This window comes from Strix aluco, chromosome 3 (assembly GCF_031877795.1).
Source record: "Strix aluco isolate bStrAlu1 chromosome 3, bStrAlu1.hap1, whole genome shotgun sequence".
Taxonomy (NCBI): Eukaryota; Metazoa; Chordata; class Aves; order Strigiformes; family Strigidae; genus Strix; species Strix aluco.
This window is the reverse complement of record NC_133933.1, coordinates 55,670,838-55,691,011: the sequence shown is the minus strand read 5'-3', so window position 1 is coordinate 55,691,011 and position 20,174 is coordinate 55,670,838. Positions and strand designations below refer to the sequence as shown.

Below are 20,174 nucleotides of genomic sequence, written 5' to 3'. Positions count from 1 at the left end.
CTGGCAGGTCTATAGTTTCCTGGATCCTCCTTCCTGTCTTTCTTGTAGATGGGTGTCACATTTGCCACCCTCCAGTCCAATGGGACCTCCCCAGTTAGCCATGACTTCAGGTAAATCATGGACAGCAGCTTGGCGGGCACATCTGACAACTCCCTCAGCACCCTTGGGTGTAACCCATCCGGTCCCACAGACTTGTGTGCATCCAAGTGGTGTAGCAGGTCTCTGACCACTTCCTCTTTAATTGTGCTGACCTCATTCTGCTTCCCCTCCCCATCTCCCAGCTCACGAGGCTGGGTGTCCAGGGAACAGCCAGTTCCGCTGCTAAAGACTGAGGCAAAGTAGGCGTTGAGCACCTCAGCCTTTTCCTCATCCTTAGTTACCATGTTTCCCCCTGCATCCAGTAGGGGAGGGAGATTTTCTCTAATCCTCCTCTTGCTGTTAATGAATTAATAGAAATATTTTTTGTTATCCTTAACAGCTGCAGCCAAGTTGAGCTCTAGCTGCGCTTTGGCTCTCCTAATGTTCTCCCTGCATAACTTCACTACGACTTTATAGTCTTCATGAGAGGCCTGGCGCCTCTTCCAAAGGCAATAGATTCTCCTTTTGTTCTTGAGATCCAGCCAAAGGTCCCTGTTTAGCCAGGCCGGTCTCCTTCCCCGCCTGCTTTTTTTCGGCACACAGGAACAGCCTGCTCCTGTGCCTTTAAGACTTCTCTCTTGAAGTATGTCCAGCCTTCCTGGACTCTCATTTCATTCAAGGCAGCCTCCCAAGGGATTTTGTTAACCAGTGTCTTGAACAGGTCGAAGTTTGCCCTCCGGAAGTCTAAGGCGACAGTTTTACTAACCCCTCTCTTTGTTTCTTGAAGGATCAAAAATTCGATCATCTCATGATCACTGCACCCTAGACAGCCTCCAACCTTTACCTCCCCCACAAGCTCTTCCCTGTTCACAAGAAGCAGGTCCAGGAGGGCACCTTCCCTCTCGGTTCACTCACCAGCTGTATGAGGAAGTTATCCTCCATACCTTCCAGGAACCTCCTGGATTGTTCCTTCTCCGCTGTGTTGTGATCCCAGCAGATATTTGTTACAGTTTCTCTTGTCAAAGGGCTCTCAGGCCTGATGAACTTGATTTCTGTGACTACAACACATCAGTGCAACTGACATGGCATCAGCTGTGTGATATTGTACACTCACAGCAAATTTGGGCTAAAAGGTCTAACAGTTAAAATCTTATGATTTTGTGTATGTAATGAATGCATAGTGATAGTGATTAACAATGTGCAGGAACTAACAGCACAGAGAGAGTTGTTAATGGAGGAATTTTGTAAAGTTTTGTTTTAAAGTTTAGAACAGAATTGTACATACAGTAAATTTACACAGTGTGTAACAAAGACAAATGCAACCATGCTTCCCAGAATGTATTTGCCAAAATCAGGATTAGTATAATTTTGCTGAGTTAGTACTTCATTCTGCTTTTCTAAAAAAGTAAATTAGTACCTTCCCTTTTCTGGATGTAGATTGATCCTCAAATTGATATTGCATTTCATATTGAAAAGTTTGTAAAAGAAAAAAATTTTAAAAGATATGAATCAAATGTAGACTAAACCACAATATGCTGCATAATACATTTTCATTTATATTAAAAGTGGTTTAATCCTAATACAAAAATAAACTGTCAGTGCACAAACACGAAAATACCATAGTAACCTAACTAGTTACTTGAATGTGTCTATTGAAACAATACATTGGTTGCATATTAAGTAATTTATTACTTTTTCTTGTACAGCAGTGTGAATGTTATTCAAATGAATGCCTGTCAAAAAGAAGTATAAGAACCATGTAACCACCATTAAATGGTGTATTAATATTTTAAGAAATTTAAGAAAGGTCACTGTAAGTACTCTGATCATTTGTTTTTAGAACAAAATTTCGTTAACTCTGGGAAAAAGGACCTAATTACTAAATGCAAATTGCAAAGAATACTGATTTCCCCTCCTCAAACTACTGATTTACAATACCATGGACCTAAAGTACATTTAATTAATTAATTTATGTTATAATTAATCCACAAATGATTTGTACAGATGCCAAGGGAAAAAAGTCTTTGTACTGATTAATTTCCAACGTAAAAATGCAGATAAATGATAGGTGAGAAATTTTAAGAATCCTTTTTCTCTTTTCTAAGGGAAGAGTAAATTCTAAGGTATTTGTTTTTGTGACACAGCAAAGCAAAATTAGGTCATGGGAAAATAAGTTCATCGTTGTCTTAGTTTTGTTCGGTGCAGTTGCTGAACACTTACAGAGCTTCATGTCTCAGAGTATCAACAGAGACGTTCTTGCAGAGCTGGAGGCCATTTTGGATGGATCAGTGTTCACGTTTTGAAGGCATTCTCAAAAAGGGGATAAGAAAAAACTGCAGTTGTACTAAGCTTGGTACTGGGTAGGGGTACTCAGCCTAACACCACAGTAAAATGGGGAGGTAGAGATGTACACCATACCATTGCCTGATCTGGAACTAACTTGACATTATAAGTTTTATAAAGCTGTCAATTTTAAAATACTTCAGCAACTTAGACTACTCATTTACTTCAAACAAACCTGACACAAAATTCTTATCCTTTTAGGCTTTTTGATTAAAAGAATCATAATAGAATGTAGTATCAATTACAGAGCAGAGGAATTTTAACACACAATCAACAGAATATTATTCAAAAAGTATTTGTACGGTGTCAGCAATATCCCCAGTTAAATTGATTTATTTTTTAAATTCATCAGAGCTTCTCTTGTAAGTAAGCACAGTTCTGACTACCCAAACCCTAAATTTTGGCTTTCCTTTCTAAAAGTTTTTGCTGTGTCTGTCATATATCAGACTCTTATATAGACTGGAAATCAGCTCACCACTTTATGCTTTGAAGCACTTGACAATACTGAGGTTTTGATAATGACAGTTTTACCTGCCCTAACTCATCGTTGTGTTATTTGTAAGGACAGGAGCTTTTAACATGTATTAAGTTGTAAAGCATAAAAAATACCTAGGTAGAAAAGTATTAATCCCTCTTTTTGCTAGAATTTACAGCTTGGCACACCTAAGTCAACATATACCAGTACCTTATTTACTCTTCTGTGAGAAGAGGAATGTGGCAAGATAAGGAGACAAAGGCAACTTGCATGCAAGCATTTTTAAAAGGCTAGCTGAAGAACACCAGGATATCCTAGGGAACTGACCAGATAAGTGCTATTTAAAAGTTGTAAAGAAATAGACCTAAGTAATGATGAGCCCATCCAATTGATTCAGACAAAATAATAAATCATCTGATAATGGATTAAACTGGGAAATATATATGTAACAACATTATTATCAGCTTATGGAAAACAGTTGCTGTCAAACTAACTTGGGTTTGGGTTTTTTGGATTGCAAATTTGCTTGATATGGGTAGCTGATAAATACATTTTGAGAGGGAAGCAATGTGATTCTGTAGTCTGACCTCCTGCCTAGCACAGTCCATACTACTTCAAGGTTGAAGACCAATCTTTGTTGCTGGACATACGTTTCAGAAAAATGTCCTATATTTATTTGCAAATGGCCAAATACTGAGAATTCTTATAAGCCAGCATAACCTGCGTCAGTGGTTGATTTCCTGGCAAGTTAAAGTCTATGTGTGGTATTTCTATTTGCTGGCTTTCAGTTTCCAGACAATGAAAGCTTAAATCCCAGAATAGATTGTAAGATCTAAGACTCCCTCATTATCAAATTTCCACTCCCATGGATGCCACAAGATTATAAGAACATATATAAGGCAATCATGACCTGCACTTTTGTAGGATTCTTGTGACTCTTTTGAACATTCTAATAGTTTTTTTCAGCAGCTTTACTGAAGTTTAGACATCAAAATGGTGTGTTACATTTCAGTTTTAGTTATGCAGGTGTCAAAAGGAGAAGAAAAACATACACTACACTCTTGTTTTCTGTTTATAGTTCCAAAGATCATATTAGCTTTCTTGGACCTGGCATCACAATGCATGCTCATATTCAGCTGATAAGCCATATGAACCCTTATGTTTTTCAAATTCACTGTTTCTCAGGTGAAAATCCCTTCACCCTCTACATGTATGTATTGATATGCATCTGTTATGGAACATAGTGTATATGCTTACATCTTGTTCATCAAAACACTTTGTCCCAGATATAGTACAGATTGTAAGTTAGGTGGGGGTGAGGTAGGATGAAAGTCTTGTCCTGAGATTTTTACACACGCAAGGTGTTAGTTAGCAGACAGAAAAAGGCATTTTTTGCCTCTGCAAAGAGAGGAAACAGAAATCTTTGATGCAGAAATTATTTAGATCCATTTTCATATTTTTTTCAGTCTGTTAATGACTTTCAAACTTTTGAATTTCTCATGAACAAACACTCATTGTACATTAAAAACACAATGTAAGTAAGTGGGTTTTCCAGACCAGTCAAGAGTTGCTTTCGTTACTCACCACTAAAGTGGGGGTGAGCTGGGAGGAGGATGTCCTGTTAGGCTCTTCTGCAAGGAGCAAATAATGCCCCTTAGTGGAGACAGGATGCCAGGCTATAAAGGGTTTTGTCTGATCAAGTGAAGCAGTTTACAATACTTAAGTATATTACTTATATAATAGTACAGTATAACAGGAGTTGTCTCTTTCCTGGATTGTCTCATAAAATTCTACAGATTGACCTCCAAGCATTCAAGTCAGTATTTCAAAAATACTGCTATTGACATCAAATGCTGCAAAAGTTTCCAGGAGAAGCTTTTGTGATGCAAAAGTTGCCACAAGCCTTTTTCCTCAGAAGTCAAAGGAGGGCAAATAAAACAAAAGCAGGGCAGGGACATAGGGTCAGCATCCTGTGGTAACAAACACAAATGACTTAGGCTTCAGAAAGAGATGAAGTCTCTTAGTGTTCACTGCTACAATTACAGAATAGATGTGTAGCATGTTAGACTAAACAATAATCAATTAACGAATCCTCTGCCTCTAAATTCTAAGTTCAAATTTGTCCTCTACTCATTGTGATCTCTCACACACAGAAAAAAAGATTATACTTGGTTCAACTGTATAGGTTTCTACCGTAGACTGATCACAACAACCATCCACCTTCTAAGACAATAGCTTGGTAAGTGTAATTCCAAGTGTCAGTGGTGGCATATGGAGCATTCAGCCACTCATTCCCGCTACTATTACTCATTGCAGCTGTGCCAAAGAAAATCCTTGCTTCACAGTAAAGTTGATTGGAAAACTGATCTCTGGATTAATCTTTTTTCCCTGTTTTTCTTGCTAGATTATTTTTAACCCAGACTACTCCTTAACTCAGTGAATTTTGTGACTACAAACTAATCTGCCTCAAACCCTAATAACAAAAACATCAAAAATCCCCCATACTGAACAAAAGTGGTGGGGCTGAACAGACACAAGGACAAGTTTTCATAGTGATAGTCAAAACAAGCCAAGAAGATAACAGGCCTTTAAAAAGTGCTTGTTACTAACATCCTTCCTGGCAGAACTGTCAGTCATTAGAGTGGCTCTTCTTTTTTTTTTTTTCTTATGATAAAAAAAATCTGTTTAACTTAATCACAGATAACTAGTCCACGTATATTCTCAATACATTTTTTTTCTCAGCTGTCATTCTGCCACAAAAATATTTGCTGCAATAGAAGACACCTATCAGTTTGTACTTGGCTTCACAGAATTTGTAGTCTGTGGAAAAACATACCTCACATGACAAATTTTAAAAGGCCATACATATGTATAAACCATTCTGTAACATCAAGCACAACTATCATGTACAGTAGTGAAAAAAAAAAAAAAAAAGAGTAGCATTAAAAAGCTCACATCATTGTTTTGCTTTTGCCAGTAAACCCAGCCTGAAACCCTGTCCCTAGTTTACCAGATTTAAGTCGGCATGCACCCCCCTTATCCCATTATTCATTCAGATTGGGAGATGTGGATCATTAAGCTGGGTACTAATTTGTTCCTAAACTGCACTCATTCATCATTAGTTGGCAGTGAGAGGTCGATCAAGTCAGTTGTGGAACATTTCTGTGACCCCACGAATTGTATATTTTCTGCATGAGCTACTTAAGAAATTCTCTAGAAGTTATTTTAACAGTTTTAATAGCCATTTTGTTAAGTATGATGATTTCTGTGGTCAGGTTAGTCACAGAGGTATCCCTGTCATATTCACAAACTATCTTCTCTACTTGGGACCTATATGTTTGGTATTATCTTCTGTATTGTGTATAAAGGTTATTTGTGTACCGTTCTTTCTAAAAAGACATCTCTGATGGACTATTACCACAAATCATGACAGAATCTGGTATTGCACTGAATGATGTCTCTTCACTGGGGACAAACATAGTTGTCAGTAAGGGTTAGCTAGACTGTGTGTGAGCTGGGGGTTGCTCTGAGATTCATGTAATAGCTAAAACATGCTCATATTTTCTTCTGACTTGAGCTTCTCTCTCATGAACAATTTTAAATATTATAGCACAGCCCATATGCAGTAACTTAACTTGTGTCCCAGATGATTTTTCATGATAAAGAGAGGATATTCTCAGTAATAATTTGGTGGATGAAGAACTACTAAAATCCATAGTATGAATCACCATCGTGTTTTGTGCCAGCTATGTTTTTATAAATAAGTCTATTGTATACAAATATTTTTCACAAAATGTAAGGGTATGAAAACATTACAACAGGCTGGGAATTAAACATATTTTCAATGCATAAACTGCCCAACATTCTAGTTAAGGAAACTTCTGTAACGGAAATTTTACAGACACTATTTTTTGTCTTCTCATAGACCTCTAGGGTTTTTGCCAGCTTATAATAATTTGTAAAAATATTAGCATAATACAAGTTAGAGAGAGAAACAACACAAGAAATCACTCCATTTATCCACAAAGCAAAATTATTTTACTAGAAGACACATAAGATGCTTATCAACTATTAATATAGTTGTATTTTTTGTTTAATAACTAAAAGAAACCATATGTTGGGGTTTTTTTTCCCATGGTATAGAACCCTAAGAAAGAGACAAATGTTCAGGTCTGTGTATTGAAATGTACCAAATCAGTGAATTACCTGATTTTTCAGAGGGAAGAGAAATGCTGTTTTTTGTAGTATCCAGAATAACAGCCAACCCTGCAGAGAGTGATGGCAGGATGCTGGTACTGAGATCTATGCGAGTTAGACTTTCAGGTTCTCTTTCCAAGGCTTTTAGAATACCTCCAGCACTGTTATCTTCTGTCTCATCCTTGTTCTGACTGTTCTTCTGTGGACTCTGAACAATATGAACGATACTCTGCTGGGCCAGGTCACAGTTCTGCAACACAAAACCAAAATTCCAATAAATAATTAATTGAGACATAAGGGACAAAATTCCTCTATCTCATCTCCCATATGTTACTTGTTAAATGGTCTCCAAGCCATTTTGTGTAGAATTTCAGTCTGAGGTAATGGAGTTTAAAGCAAAGTGACAAGTGTAAATTGCTGGAATTAGGACTACTTGCATTGGCAAAAGGGTCACAACACTTACAAATTCTAAACATTTAACAAGGAAATGGTGGACCAGAGCCAACAGTTCTAAATAAGTCTGGTTTATTGGCACAAAGGAAAAAATCCAGAGGGAGCACTACTAAATCAAGTGCTAAGAATATTCAATACTTAATATGCATTTGCACAGATAATGCTGATACATACTCTTCATGTAGCAATTTAGGATGAAATTTGACAATCACAGAGTTCATGACCAAGCTACTCCAACGTATCTTTGTAAAGAGAAACAGGGAAGATGATGCTGCTGATGAAGATTGATACTTATTTCTTGTCCCTAATGTAATTTCCAATCTAAATCTGGCTTTAGATGTAGACTCAGTATGAGTTTCCCATTCTTTCCGAAGATGACATTTAACTGTTGACTTCAGTATTAGAGAAAGTTTGTGGAAGATCTCATGACTGCTATAGTCTTTGTTGGTGAAACAAAAGGATTGCTACCCCTTTTAGCCCAAGAGGTCTCACATATATATAAGTACTTCCCCTCTCTCAGTTCTCATCAGGGGTGATTCTTAGACAGTCTTTCCAGATCTTGTGCCTTAGAAAAAAGCAGGCTGAATAAGGATCTTATGAAAGGTTTATCAATCAGGATAGAATTCACATTTTGTTCAGCATTTTCCTAATACAGAAGAGGAAAATAAAGTATTACCTCAGAACTAGAAATTACAGAGATTTTAGATGACCTATCATTAATGAAGTGCTTTCAAGAAAGACTTCTATTGATCTTTCCACAGCACACCTTGCAATAAAAATTGTTCTTTTTTGGGTGATACTTCCTGGAGATCCACACCTAGTTCTCCAGTGTCATGAATGTACAAACATCAACCTACACACAAAGAAGTTTGAATTTCCCTCAAGAAAATAATTTTCGAACTCTTCACAACATCATTAGGTTGGCCATGTCTGCCCTGAAGTGTCAAGACAGACTCCTGATTACATTGGGAAGAACAGAAAGAGAATTCAGAAGCATTCATCTCAGTATCTACACAATATTTAACATTTTTAGTTTGTATTTGCAATTATTATGTACACTTTTAATTGCAAAGGATTCCTTTACAGATATTTTAGTGCTGTTTATATCCTTGTTATTATCTCATTCTCTATCTTCTACCACTTTTTCTCCTTTGGTCATTTCTGTTTAGTGGTTTTCTTTCATTCTCTTGCATTATTTCTCAGTACTTCCTCCTTCACCCTTTCTTCCTTATACAGTGCATTTCTAATAGACAAAATCTGTTTGATGGTTGTTATTGGTTTTGGGGTTTTTTTAAATTGAATTTTTAATAACACACTCCCTCTTTAGTGAAGTAGTAATCAGCCAGGGGAGATTTGTCAGAGCAAGGACACTGCAGTCTTAATATTCAAAGCAAGCAGTTCTTAGATTTCAACTTTAAAACATTATGTTGACATTAAAGGTCTCTCTTTTTTTGTACAGCTTGTTGCCCATAACATTTTAACAAGATCCATTTAAATAGCCTAATAATTTCATTCATTAACACAAAATCCAAAACATGGCTGTCACTCTAAAACTTCTCCAACTAAGAATACTGCATAACATTAAAGAAATTAATAACCTAAGCAAAAATAATAATGAAATTAATAACCTAGGCAAATGAGGAGTTCAAAAGTTATTTGCTCAGTTACAGCTAGAATTACAAAGGGAAATATGTATATATGTAAAAGCTCACAACCTTGGAAACCCCTAATCAACTGTCAGTCAGTCCAGCTATGTTTTAATGAGCATCTCTGGCAGTTTTGCTTCCTTAAGCAGCCCCTGTCCTGCCTTTTATTTTTTTCGCACCACCTAATATCCGTCTCAGTTTGTTTCTTTTTAAAGGTTGCATCATTTCCCTGGTTCAGTTCACAGTTTGATGCTGGGCTACAGTCACAATGATGGGATGGTGCGCAAGACAGAATAAGAGGGATGGCAAGGGCTGCTTGAATCAAAGGAAATGCCCCCACAAACCCACCACTTTTTCAACCCCACTTGCTTGATCTTGACTGCTGTACACATTTAGATGCATGGTTTAAATTGATTGATCTTTAAAAAGTATATAGGTTCCTTTCCAGTTCCTTTTGCAGGCTGGAGGGTATGTGGTTAGCTTAGAAACAAAGGAAGGGCTAACAAAATAGAGCCTCATCTTATGTACTATTCTCTCCCCAGTAATGTCAAGCACCACATACGTCCAAAAAAGATGTAAAATTTGCACTTTGGACAATTATACATCCATATGACCATAGCAATAGCGTATTCCTGGATTTCACTTAATGAAAGTTTTAATTTTAAAAGGGCAGGTAACTTACCTTTCTTGCATCGCTTTATCAAAAACAAGAACAAACTTTGGAACTCCGAACAACACTACTGATGAAGATAACATAGGTCATAAACACAGGAAAGCTTAATTAGCAGATCCCAGGACAACTTTTCAAAGATAGCAGCTAGGAAAAAGCAACATCTTTTGATTTGTACACTGAATATATTTGATATGGAAGTCACTGAGCAGTAATAAACATGGAATACCAAATCATCAGTTTTATAATGTTGTTTCTGACTACATTTGAATTGAATTTGTCTTGTGTTTAAAGGAGGAAAGTAATTCTCAACCTCTGCAAGAAAAGTGAAAAGAGAGTACAGAAAAAAAAAAAAAGGTTTGTGATGATATCTTAATTGTGAAGAGACCTGGATGAGAATATCACCAAGCAGTTCCCAGAATGAGGATTATAGCAGACTACATTTCATAGACAGTAGATGGGCTAGGTCTGCAGCTTTTTTTCTCCAAGAAAAGAGGTAGAATTCAAACTATTTCTGTAAATTTTTACGTTTTGCCTTAGGTTACTATTGTAACACAAATCTGAGAAACAATTGTTTATGTCAATGTCACTTTCATTTTCTTCATGTATTTGTTTTACGCCTCAGGAAACATTTCTTTGGAGAATATCTATTATTAATGATTGTAGAGATATTGTCTTGTTTTATCTGTTGATCCAAATTAATGCCTGTGATCCATATTCCAAAGGGAAATACTGCAAGTGTATATACTGTAGATTATGAAGTATCTCCTTGCACTAGAGCAAAGGGAGCTTGAGAAGATCCAGAAGTGATGAAACCTGGTATCAAGGACTGGTTCTTTACAGAGAATGGGTTTTGGCAAACTTGGAAAAATGAATTCACAGGAGATGAAGTTACAACTTTTTTTTCATTCAAACCTTTTGCTTTCATATTTTTTTCAGAATTCTCAAGATGAATTTCACAAGGCTGAATCAGCATATCCCAAGTGAATAAAACAATATCCTTTGGTGCTGTCAGCTGTGGGCTAACTAGAAGGTCACTTTGGGAGATTAAGCTAAATTATGAAGAGGGAAAAGATGACTTTGATTCAGTAACTGAAATCCTCTTGTTCTGACAGATTTCTGCTTGATATTTTCTTGACAACATATTTTGATAGTAACATCAATACTGATAGAAGCATTCTCCATCTAACAAATAACTTTTCTGCCCACTAGAAAAGTCATATTTTCTGAAGTGCAATACACTTTATTTTGAAATGTTTTATTTAAAGAAACACTAGAGTGGAAAATAGGATCTAGGAATGATCAACAAGAATCAAGAGGTTGGCTTTCCAGTTACACTTTTTCTTAACTGTGCTGCATTTGTATATCAGATGAGAAAATAAGGGGAACATTTTTGTCTCATTAATCTGCAGAATGAATGTAATAATAAAAAAGCTCTCCAGAGTACCTATAGCAAAATACATCTCTTAAAACCAATATGACCCATGTAAAAGTGCAAATGACACACCAACTTTATTGGAAAAATCTTCTTCCACGGATAGGGTAAAGAGGCATTAAAGATGACCTTCTGAACAGAAAAATAAGCCTACCAAACCTCACTCTACTATTGTTGTAACCCTCTCACAATCCAAGGACAGAGACCAAGTCTCAAAAGCAGAAGACACAGAAAGAAAATCAATTGGAAGAACAAGAACACTACTTTCATTCCCTGATCACAGACCAATGACTCAAAAAGCAAGAAGAAGGAAGCAACAACAAAAAAATATCCTTTGATACATAGGGAGCAAAAGCTGAAATATTAATGAACTTGAAAGTAGAGATTACGTAAAATAAAAAAATACAGGTATAGTATAAACATTCTGTTGAGCCATGATGGTCTAAGAAATGGGAAGCAAGATTCGCAAGAAGACTTAACATGGTTTATTTAACCAGCTGATAGAGAAAGAAAAAAAAAATAAGCTTTTGGGCTCAGAGACTTTTCCATAGGTCATGGCAAGGGGAAATCTGAAGGGAAAATTAACCACTGTTAAAATAATGAAGCAAATCAGCACCCTGATCTGATATCACCACTCATTTGTGTGAATTCTGTCTGCTGAGTGGTAGTGAACTTAATATTGCTCCACGTGGGGCAAAGGAAAAAAGCCACACCACTGGGCCTAAATAACACACACCACTTAGTAGTTAAATTCCAGCAATCAGAAACTACTTGCTATTTTATGATTCTGTGGAACACATCTATATTTGATTTCAGTTCACCTTTTCAACATTTTCAGAGTTATACATTACTGTACTTGTTTAGTATTCAGAGTATTGTGGGTGCTAAGCAACGCCTAGAAATAGAAGGAAAAATAGATGTATTATTGAAAGCACCACATATTCAAATAAATGTGATGAAAAGGCAGAAAACCCTTCACTTAGCAGAATATTTGTACCCTAATTTTTATAATCTCTTCCTATTCAGTTCTTGCAGTAGTTTAAATATTGACCATGCCAAAGAAATAGAATAAAATGAAAGATATAAAAAATGTTCTATGGAAAAGGATTCATTCCTTTCTAAATCCAAAACCTAGTATCATTTTAAGGACTACTATTAGAGTTCCAAAGACAGACTATTGCAGCAAATGAAGGAAGGAGTGCATGGGAGTTTTCAGTTCAGCAGGTAACAGGGAAGCTGAAAGTAACCAGATGCAAATGAGTGACGTAGAATCACTACAATTTTAACACAACCAGCAGAAAACACCAGTGGATGGGAGGTAGGCCTTTGGTATATTAAGATATTGGAATATAATAAATTGCTCTCCTTTAAGAGGAAATGGAACAATAATCTTCAAAACACCTTTAAAATCAAGATAGGAGATTCTTAATGTGTTATGATAATTAAAACTTCTTTCTGTAATGACAGTTAATGAAGATGGATACAGTAAACAGCAATATAAATTCAGTTTTCCAGATAAGCCACATTCATTGTGGCTTCATTGTGGTTTTGTTGGGTTTTTTTTAATCTCCTTCTCCTCCTCCCCACCCCCCTTAAATTTTGATCTGTGTTTTTGTATCCTTTTTATTTTATCTCATTAGCAATCCAGGACTAACTGAAGAGTGACAAGTCTTGAAGTATTTCTTTAGGTAAGATTGACTTTGGAACAAATCTGGAACAAAATCTGAGAGTTTTGTTACTTACTTTGACCTGCAGACCTTTCCTTACTACCTGCAGTCATTAGAGGTGGTGAGATCTTATGCTACTTCACTGGGAATTATAAAGAACATAGCTTTGAATTGAAGATAATCAGAAAACTCCACAGTGAAAGTTCCTTTTAAACACATGTATACTTGACTGGATCATCTCTTTACTCAGAAAAATGAGACTCCTCCAGCTCTCATTCTAGTTTTCAGTAGCAAGTCCACTTTTGTGAAGCTTTGTACCCCAAATATCAATATAAGAAACTGATGACAGGATTTTCATGATACTATTGACTGCAATGATCCCAGAAAACCAGCAGCCCAAAGCACACCTATTCCTCCAAGACATTCTCTATTTGTTGTCCTCCTGGGGAACAGGAATCAAAGGCAAGTTATTAAAAATCAATCACTCCACTGCAACTCTATTTGAGTGGCAGGGTATCTCTGCCAATAACTCCTGGACTGTGGGATCTAAGACGCGGAGAAGTGCACAGAATGCTAAATTGGCCTCATACAGGACACGGAAACACAATAATTGCTCATTGCTACTAATTTATTTTTCATGTTACACAAAATATACTACAAACTGCCAAGATCCTCACATTTTCTCCTTTTGAGAAGATAATCACAGTCCATGATATCTATATAAAGGACAAAAACTTAGAATTACAATGTATCTGCCAAATTTCCTAAAGTTTAAAAACTTCAGAGCCTTACAGGTAAGAAATAAACACAGAATATATTTTTTCAAGTCTTTTCCATCTGGAAAATTAAGAAGTCATTACTAGACCAAAATTATTTTAGGAGGAATCCCTTCAAATTTCTGGTTAATAACATAAATAATAATAAAGGAATTAATTGCAGCTACAGTTTCCACAATACACTAGAATACTTATCTGATTGTAGCTATTAAATTAGTGACTCTGTAGTGTATGATGACAAGCTAACTATAGGAGAGAATAACTGAAAGATTTCTAAGTGGGTTTCATGGAGTGGTTAATTTAGGTTAGCTACCAGGTGCCTCCTAACTCTGCATCATATATCAGCTCAGAATGCAGGATAGTGCGTTTAGATCTATTTCAAATTAATATGAAAACAATTTTATATGAATCATTTACATGTGACTCACTACATGTAAATTACATGCATAGACCTCTTCCTTCTCAAAAGCTCTCTTTAAGGCAATCACTATCTTTCAGTATTTCCCAAATATTAGATATTTTCCTCAATATTTTGTGGTGGGGCAGAAAAACTTTCTGTAATTCTAATTTTCAAATCCTTTAGAGTTTGCACATCCTGGTTAGGCTGTCCTAATATGTCCTAGAGAGCAGAAGTGTAGGAGTGGAAAGGAATAGACTGATTCCCAGTCACATCCTGCTCTGGAAGATACCTCCTCAAAGATGAGATTTGTATTCACACGTTGCTAATAAAACTTTTTTCTCCATCACAGAAGTCTAAAGTTTGCACTGATATATGTGTTGGGAAAAATCACTTCTGTGCCATGAAACAAGAGAAGTGAAGAAAAAATTAGAAAAAAGACAGATGATGGCTAAATCAGTGTTTGAAATTCGTGGACTGCAACCAAAACATAAGCAAATATCTCTGAAAGACATTCCCATTATAAAAGGCAAAATGTTCTTCAGACAAATCTAAAAACTGGGGATTTGGTTGAACTAGTGTTCCTAGAATGTTCAATATGCCTTAATTTAAAAATAGACCTTCTGACATTATTCTTTATTACTCTCTCATTAACATGGTATGGGTTTTTTTAAGTACTGGTGGTCTTTGCAGGTATCTTAGTAAAACCTCACCTTCATTGAGGCATAAGACAATAAGCTGTTTCTTACCAAGATTTTTTACAATCCCACACTGAATACAACACATTTTGGACTCATCTTAGGGACTGTTAAAGTGACTCACACCGATGAAATGTAATGCCTGCAAATTCATGTTAATTTGACACTCTAAAGACTCTGAAACTTTCAGTCCACAACTCAACAACATTACAAAATCTTTTTTCATATACAAACATCTAATCTGATGTTACTGTACTGTAAGTACGATATAGGGTTTGTGTCTTACTGTTTGAGAATGGTAGAGCAAAAGGCAAAATAATTATTTTTACATAGACAAATGAAGTTTAGTGGAATCCAGGAAAGGTTCCTGAGTAAAAATTCAGGGCCACTCTATAACCTCCCCTAGAAAAACATTCATGTTCTGCGAAGTTGTCACACTCCTCATTGTGTTTGCCAATTGATAATTCAGCATCACAGCAAACAGTAAGCATAGGAGTAATATTGGTGTGTATTGCTATATATTTTCTCTTCCTGTGAGACAGAACTTTCTGAAGACCTCTGTAAAGACTCTGTCCCGTATGCAAGTGCTAGGTGAGAAGAAGAAACTCCGTCTACACTTTGTAAGGAAAGATATTCCCAAGAGTCCTGAGACATTTACTTAAGACCATAAATCTTACCACGGCTTTGAATTTCCACGCAGATTCACAGAATCATAGAATCATCTAGGCTGGAAAAGACTTTGAAGATCATCTAGTCCAACTGTAACCTAACACTGACAGTTCCCAACTACACCATATCCCTAAGCGCTATGTCGACTCTACTCTTAAACACCTCCAGGGATGGGGACTCCACCACCTCCCTGGGCAGCCCATTCCAATGCCTAACAACCCGTTCTGTAAAGAAATGCTTCCTAATATCCAGCCTAAACCTTCCCTGGTGCAACTTGAGGCCATTACCTTTTGTCCTATCGCTTGTTACTTGGTTCAAGAGACTCATCCCCAGCTCTCTGCAACCTCCTTTCAGGTAGTTGTAGAGGGTGATGAGGTCTCCCCTCAGCCTCCTCTTCTCCAGACTAAACAACCCCAGTTCCCTCAGCTGCTCCTCCTACGACATGTGCTCCAGACCCTGCACCAGCTTCGTTGACCTTCTTTGGACACGCTTGAGTAATTCAATGTCCTTTTTGTAGTGAGGGGCCCAAAACTGAACACAGTAATCGAGGTGCGGCCTCACCAGTGCCGAGTACAGGGGTAAGATCACTTCCCTGTCCCTGCTGGCCACGCTATTGCTGATACAAGCCAGGATGCCATTGACCTTCTTGGCCACCTGGGCACACTGCTGGCTCGTGTTCAGTCGGCTGTCAATCAACACCCCCAGGTCCCTCTCTGACTGGCAGCTCTCCAGCCACTCCTCCCCAAGCCTGTAGCGCTGCTGGGGGTTGTTGTGGCCCAAGTGCAGCACCCGGCATTTGGTCTTACTGAAACTCCTACAGTTGGCCTTAGCCCATCGCTCCAGCCTGTCCAGATCTCTCTGCAGAGCCTCCCTACCCTCGAGCAGATCAACACTCCCACCCAACTTGGTGTCATCTGCAAACTTACTGAGGGTGCACTCGATCCCCTCGTCTAGATCATCAATAAAGATGTTAAACAGGAGTGGCCCCAAAACCGAGCCCTGGGGGACACCACTTGTGACCGGCCACCAACCGGATTTAACTCTGTTCACTCCAACTCTCTGGGCCCGGCCATCCAGCCAGTTTTTTACCCAGCAAAGCGTGTGCCCATCCAAGCCGCGAGCAGCCAGTTTCTTGAGGAGTATGCTGTGCGGAACAGTGTCGAAGGCCTTAGTAAAGTCAAGGTAGACAACATCCACAGCCTTTCCCTCATCCAATAAGCAGGTTGCCCTGTTGTAGAAGGAGATCAGGTTTGTCAAGCAGGACCTGCCTTTCATAACCCCATGCTGACTGGGCCTGATCATCGGGTTGTCCCGCATATGTTGTGTGATGGTACTCTGGATGAGCTGCTCCATCAGCTTCCCGGGCACCGAAGTCAAGCTGACAGGCCTGTAATTTCCCGGATCATCCTTCCGACCCTTCTTATAGATGGGCGTCACATTGGCCAATTTCCAATCTGTCGGGACCTCCCCGGTCAGCCAGGACTGCTGCTAAATGATGGAAAGCGGCTTGGCGAGCACCCCAGCCAGCTCCTTCAGCACCCTCGGGTGTATCCCATCCAGTCCCATAGACTTGTGTATGTCTATGTGATGCAGTAGGTCACTGACTATATCTCCTCCTGGAATGCTGGGGGGTCGTTCTCCCAGTCTCTGTCTTCTGGCTGAGGACGCTGGATTCCCTCAACACAACCAGTCTTGTTATTAAAGACTGAGGCAAAGAAGGCATTAAGCACCTCAGCATTTTCCTCATCACTTGTTACCATGTTTCCTCCTGCGTCTAGCAGGGGATGGAGGCTCTCTCTGGTCTTTCTTTTGCTGTTGACATACTTACAGAAACATTTCTTGTTGTCCTTGATTACTGAAGCCAGATTAATTTCCAGCTGGGCTTTAGACCTCCTGTTCATGCAGAACATGATATACTCATTACAAGAACTGCTTGCTACTTAGCTTATATCAGGTACTTTTTTATGTAATGCCATACAAAAAGGGTTAATCCATACACATTCAAATTAAGATTCCATTATTTTTTAGCAAAGAGAAGAATGGAAATTGGACAAGACAAAGTAAGTAGATACTGTGTGATTTACTACAGCTCCTGCAGCTAATGGTCCCTCCATGTAGCAGGAAGCCTTGGCTAGCCTTTACAAAAATAAAATCCTCTGATTTACAGCATAACACAATAGGTCATATATTACAAAGGTTCTGCTCTGAATGATACTCTTTAAAGAGAAGTACAAGACTTATCATTTAATACTAACTAGTCCCTTAATGAGTTAATAATTTGCTGGAAATAGATATGTATTCAACCAATAGTATTTAATCTTTCTCACACTAAATTTAAAGTAAGTCAGAAATCCCCATCTTCCTTCACTTGCAAATCACTTCATGTTTCAGTTACATCTTTTTCACATTACAAAACACAGAACTTTAATATTAATTTCTAGCTCAGTGGAGGGAACGCAGACATAATTCTTAGTTAGGAACTTTGCAGGGTTATTATTTTTTGTATACAATCTAAGACCCTAGCAATGCTATATACATATTTCCAAATGGCATTAGTAGTACCACGAAATTATTAATATGATAACTCTTCTTGAATGTAGGCCTTGTAGCACAAATCCCGAAAGATAAATTAATCCCTGAATTAAATAAATGTATTTTATTGGCAGCATATGAGACAGTTTGCAACATTAAGATACCTGACTAGATTATTGTTATTCCCTTCAAAACTCTGCATAATGATCTACAAAAGACATAGAAGGCAGACAAACTTTTTGATACTATGTTTACAAAGCTATTAGTATCTCAACAGTGACATTAAGAACATATCATGCTGATATAAAATGGAAGAGAAATACAGTCAAATGAAGACTAAATTCACATGAAATTTTCTCCTCAGTCAATGAACAATTTTTTCCTTCTTGTAATTTCATGTACTGTGCACTAACAACCTATAAAATCACAATTTATTATAATGTCTGCATAGAAAGTAACAGATCAATGAAAAGTTCATAATACTAAATTAAAAATGAATACAGTTAAGTTTTTGTGATGGTTTGCTTGCCTTCTAAATGCAGTTGAGTGCACCTCATTATTATTCCACCTTCCACACTGAACCACCTGATAGAACTTCTACACTCTTAAATTATGTTATCTCCAGCAGTGACATAAAATAAGAAAGTTTACTATTCACCAGGTATGGATCATATTTTCCATTGATCTACTTTCTTCTCAAGCCCCACCAAAAAAAGTACCAAGAGTATACTGTAAGACACTTGAATGAATTACATTTTCAACACATTTTATTCTGAGTTAAATGGTGATAAAAGGTACTAAGCTCAGAAAAGGTCTCATAAGCCAGCACTGTTAGCAGTCTGCAGTATGCAGCATGGCCTCAGGACTGTGGACTATACATCATCTGATTAACATAAGATTTCATTTTTCATTCCTCTTCCCTTTAAATTCTTCTTTAACGTTTCTCACCCAGGTAGAAATCACCAATCTGGTCATACTTCTCTGTCTTCACTTAATACATACATTAAGCATTAGTGAGCATGTGAGGAATAGACATAAAAGTGGCCTCACACTGACAACTAATCAGTATCAGAACATAAATGAGACATAAATTGTATTTGAAAAAGTGGGGAGTCACTACACAGAACTCTGAAAATATCCTAAAGACTTCAGTGGTCCCTCGTGCTGATGGGTGGACTATGGTGGCAGAAAGGAATTTGGGCAATTCCCTTCTCCAAAGAGTTCTGAAAGAATTCCTATGTATAGTTAATACTCCACTGTGGAAAGTGAATTTTCATATGAATTTATTGCCTAGTGCATCAAAAGTTTAATAGCTATAAATATTTATTTCAATTACTTCAACTAGTCATTCACAGATGTCTTTTTCATGCTTTATGGCCAGCACCTGGTATAGATCCCAACCAAAGAGCACTTTGGTCTTCTACTTATCCCTGTGCATGCATCTATATATCAGTTTAAGCAGCTGCTACGAGAGCAGCCATAAATAAAGCCTAGTGGGCACCCCGTGTGGGCTTACTTGGTAACTGGTTAAAGTGTAAATATTGACAAGAAATCAAATATTTTCCAGAGCTTTCCCTGATTTTACCTGAAGGCTTGCTTTCAACCTAACAGTTGTCATGCCAGGTGAAAATGGTTTTAGGGATATGCCTACCAAAAATATCCCAGCAGGATAAACAAACCTACTGGGCATTGCTGGAAAATCTACAGCTACATATCTAACTGGATTTTTACTTTGGGGTAGAAGAGACTGGGAAGGGTTTGCTAGGGTATAGTTAGGTATGTTACAAAATAGTTACACAGCTTACAGATTCTTAACAATCCCTAATTGTAAAATATATGCCATATCAGAAAACACTCATATAAATTAATCCCTATGCCCAGTACATGTGGGCATAGTTTGTCACCTCTTTCCTTCCCATCCCATATGTAATCATGTCTCATTTTAAAAGGGAGAAACACACTAACACAAACAAGGTGAATGCTAAGAAGAGATAAAGAATTAAAATTTGCTATTAAAACAAAAAGATCCTTTGTTTTACTTTTAAGTAATCTGTGTGATTTTTCAAAAAATGCCTAGCATAAATGGAAAACATGACATGAAAGTGAATCCAGACTCTTTCTGCTAAATAACTAACCTG

At 37.4% G+C, this 20,174-nt stretch overlaps 1 protein-coding gene across 2 annotated transcripts in view; it reads right to left on the bottom strand.

Moving 5' to 3' along the window:
• Positions 1-20,174, bottom strand: part of PRKN (parkin RBR E3 ubiquitin protein ligase) — a 789,393-nt gene that overhangs the window by 535,310 nt on the left and 233,909 nt on the right. For both annotated transcript variants that reach the window (XM_074818634.1, XM_074818635.1), the window contains exon 4: positions 7,103-7,343. In XM_074818634.1, the coding sequence (XP_074674735.1) occupies positions 7,103-7,343 (241 nt within the window). The remainder of the gene's footprint in view (positions 1-7,102; positions 7,344-20,174) is intronic.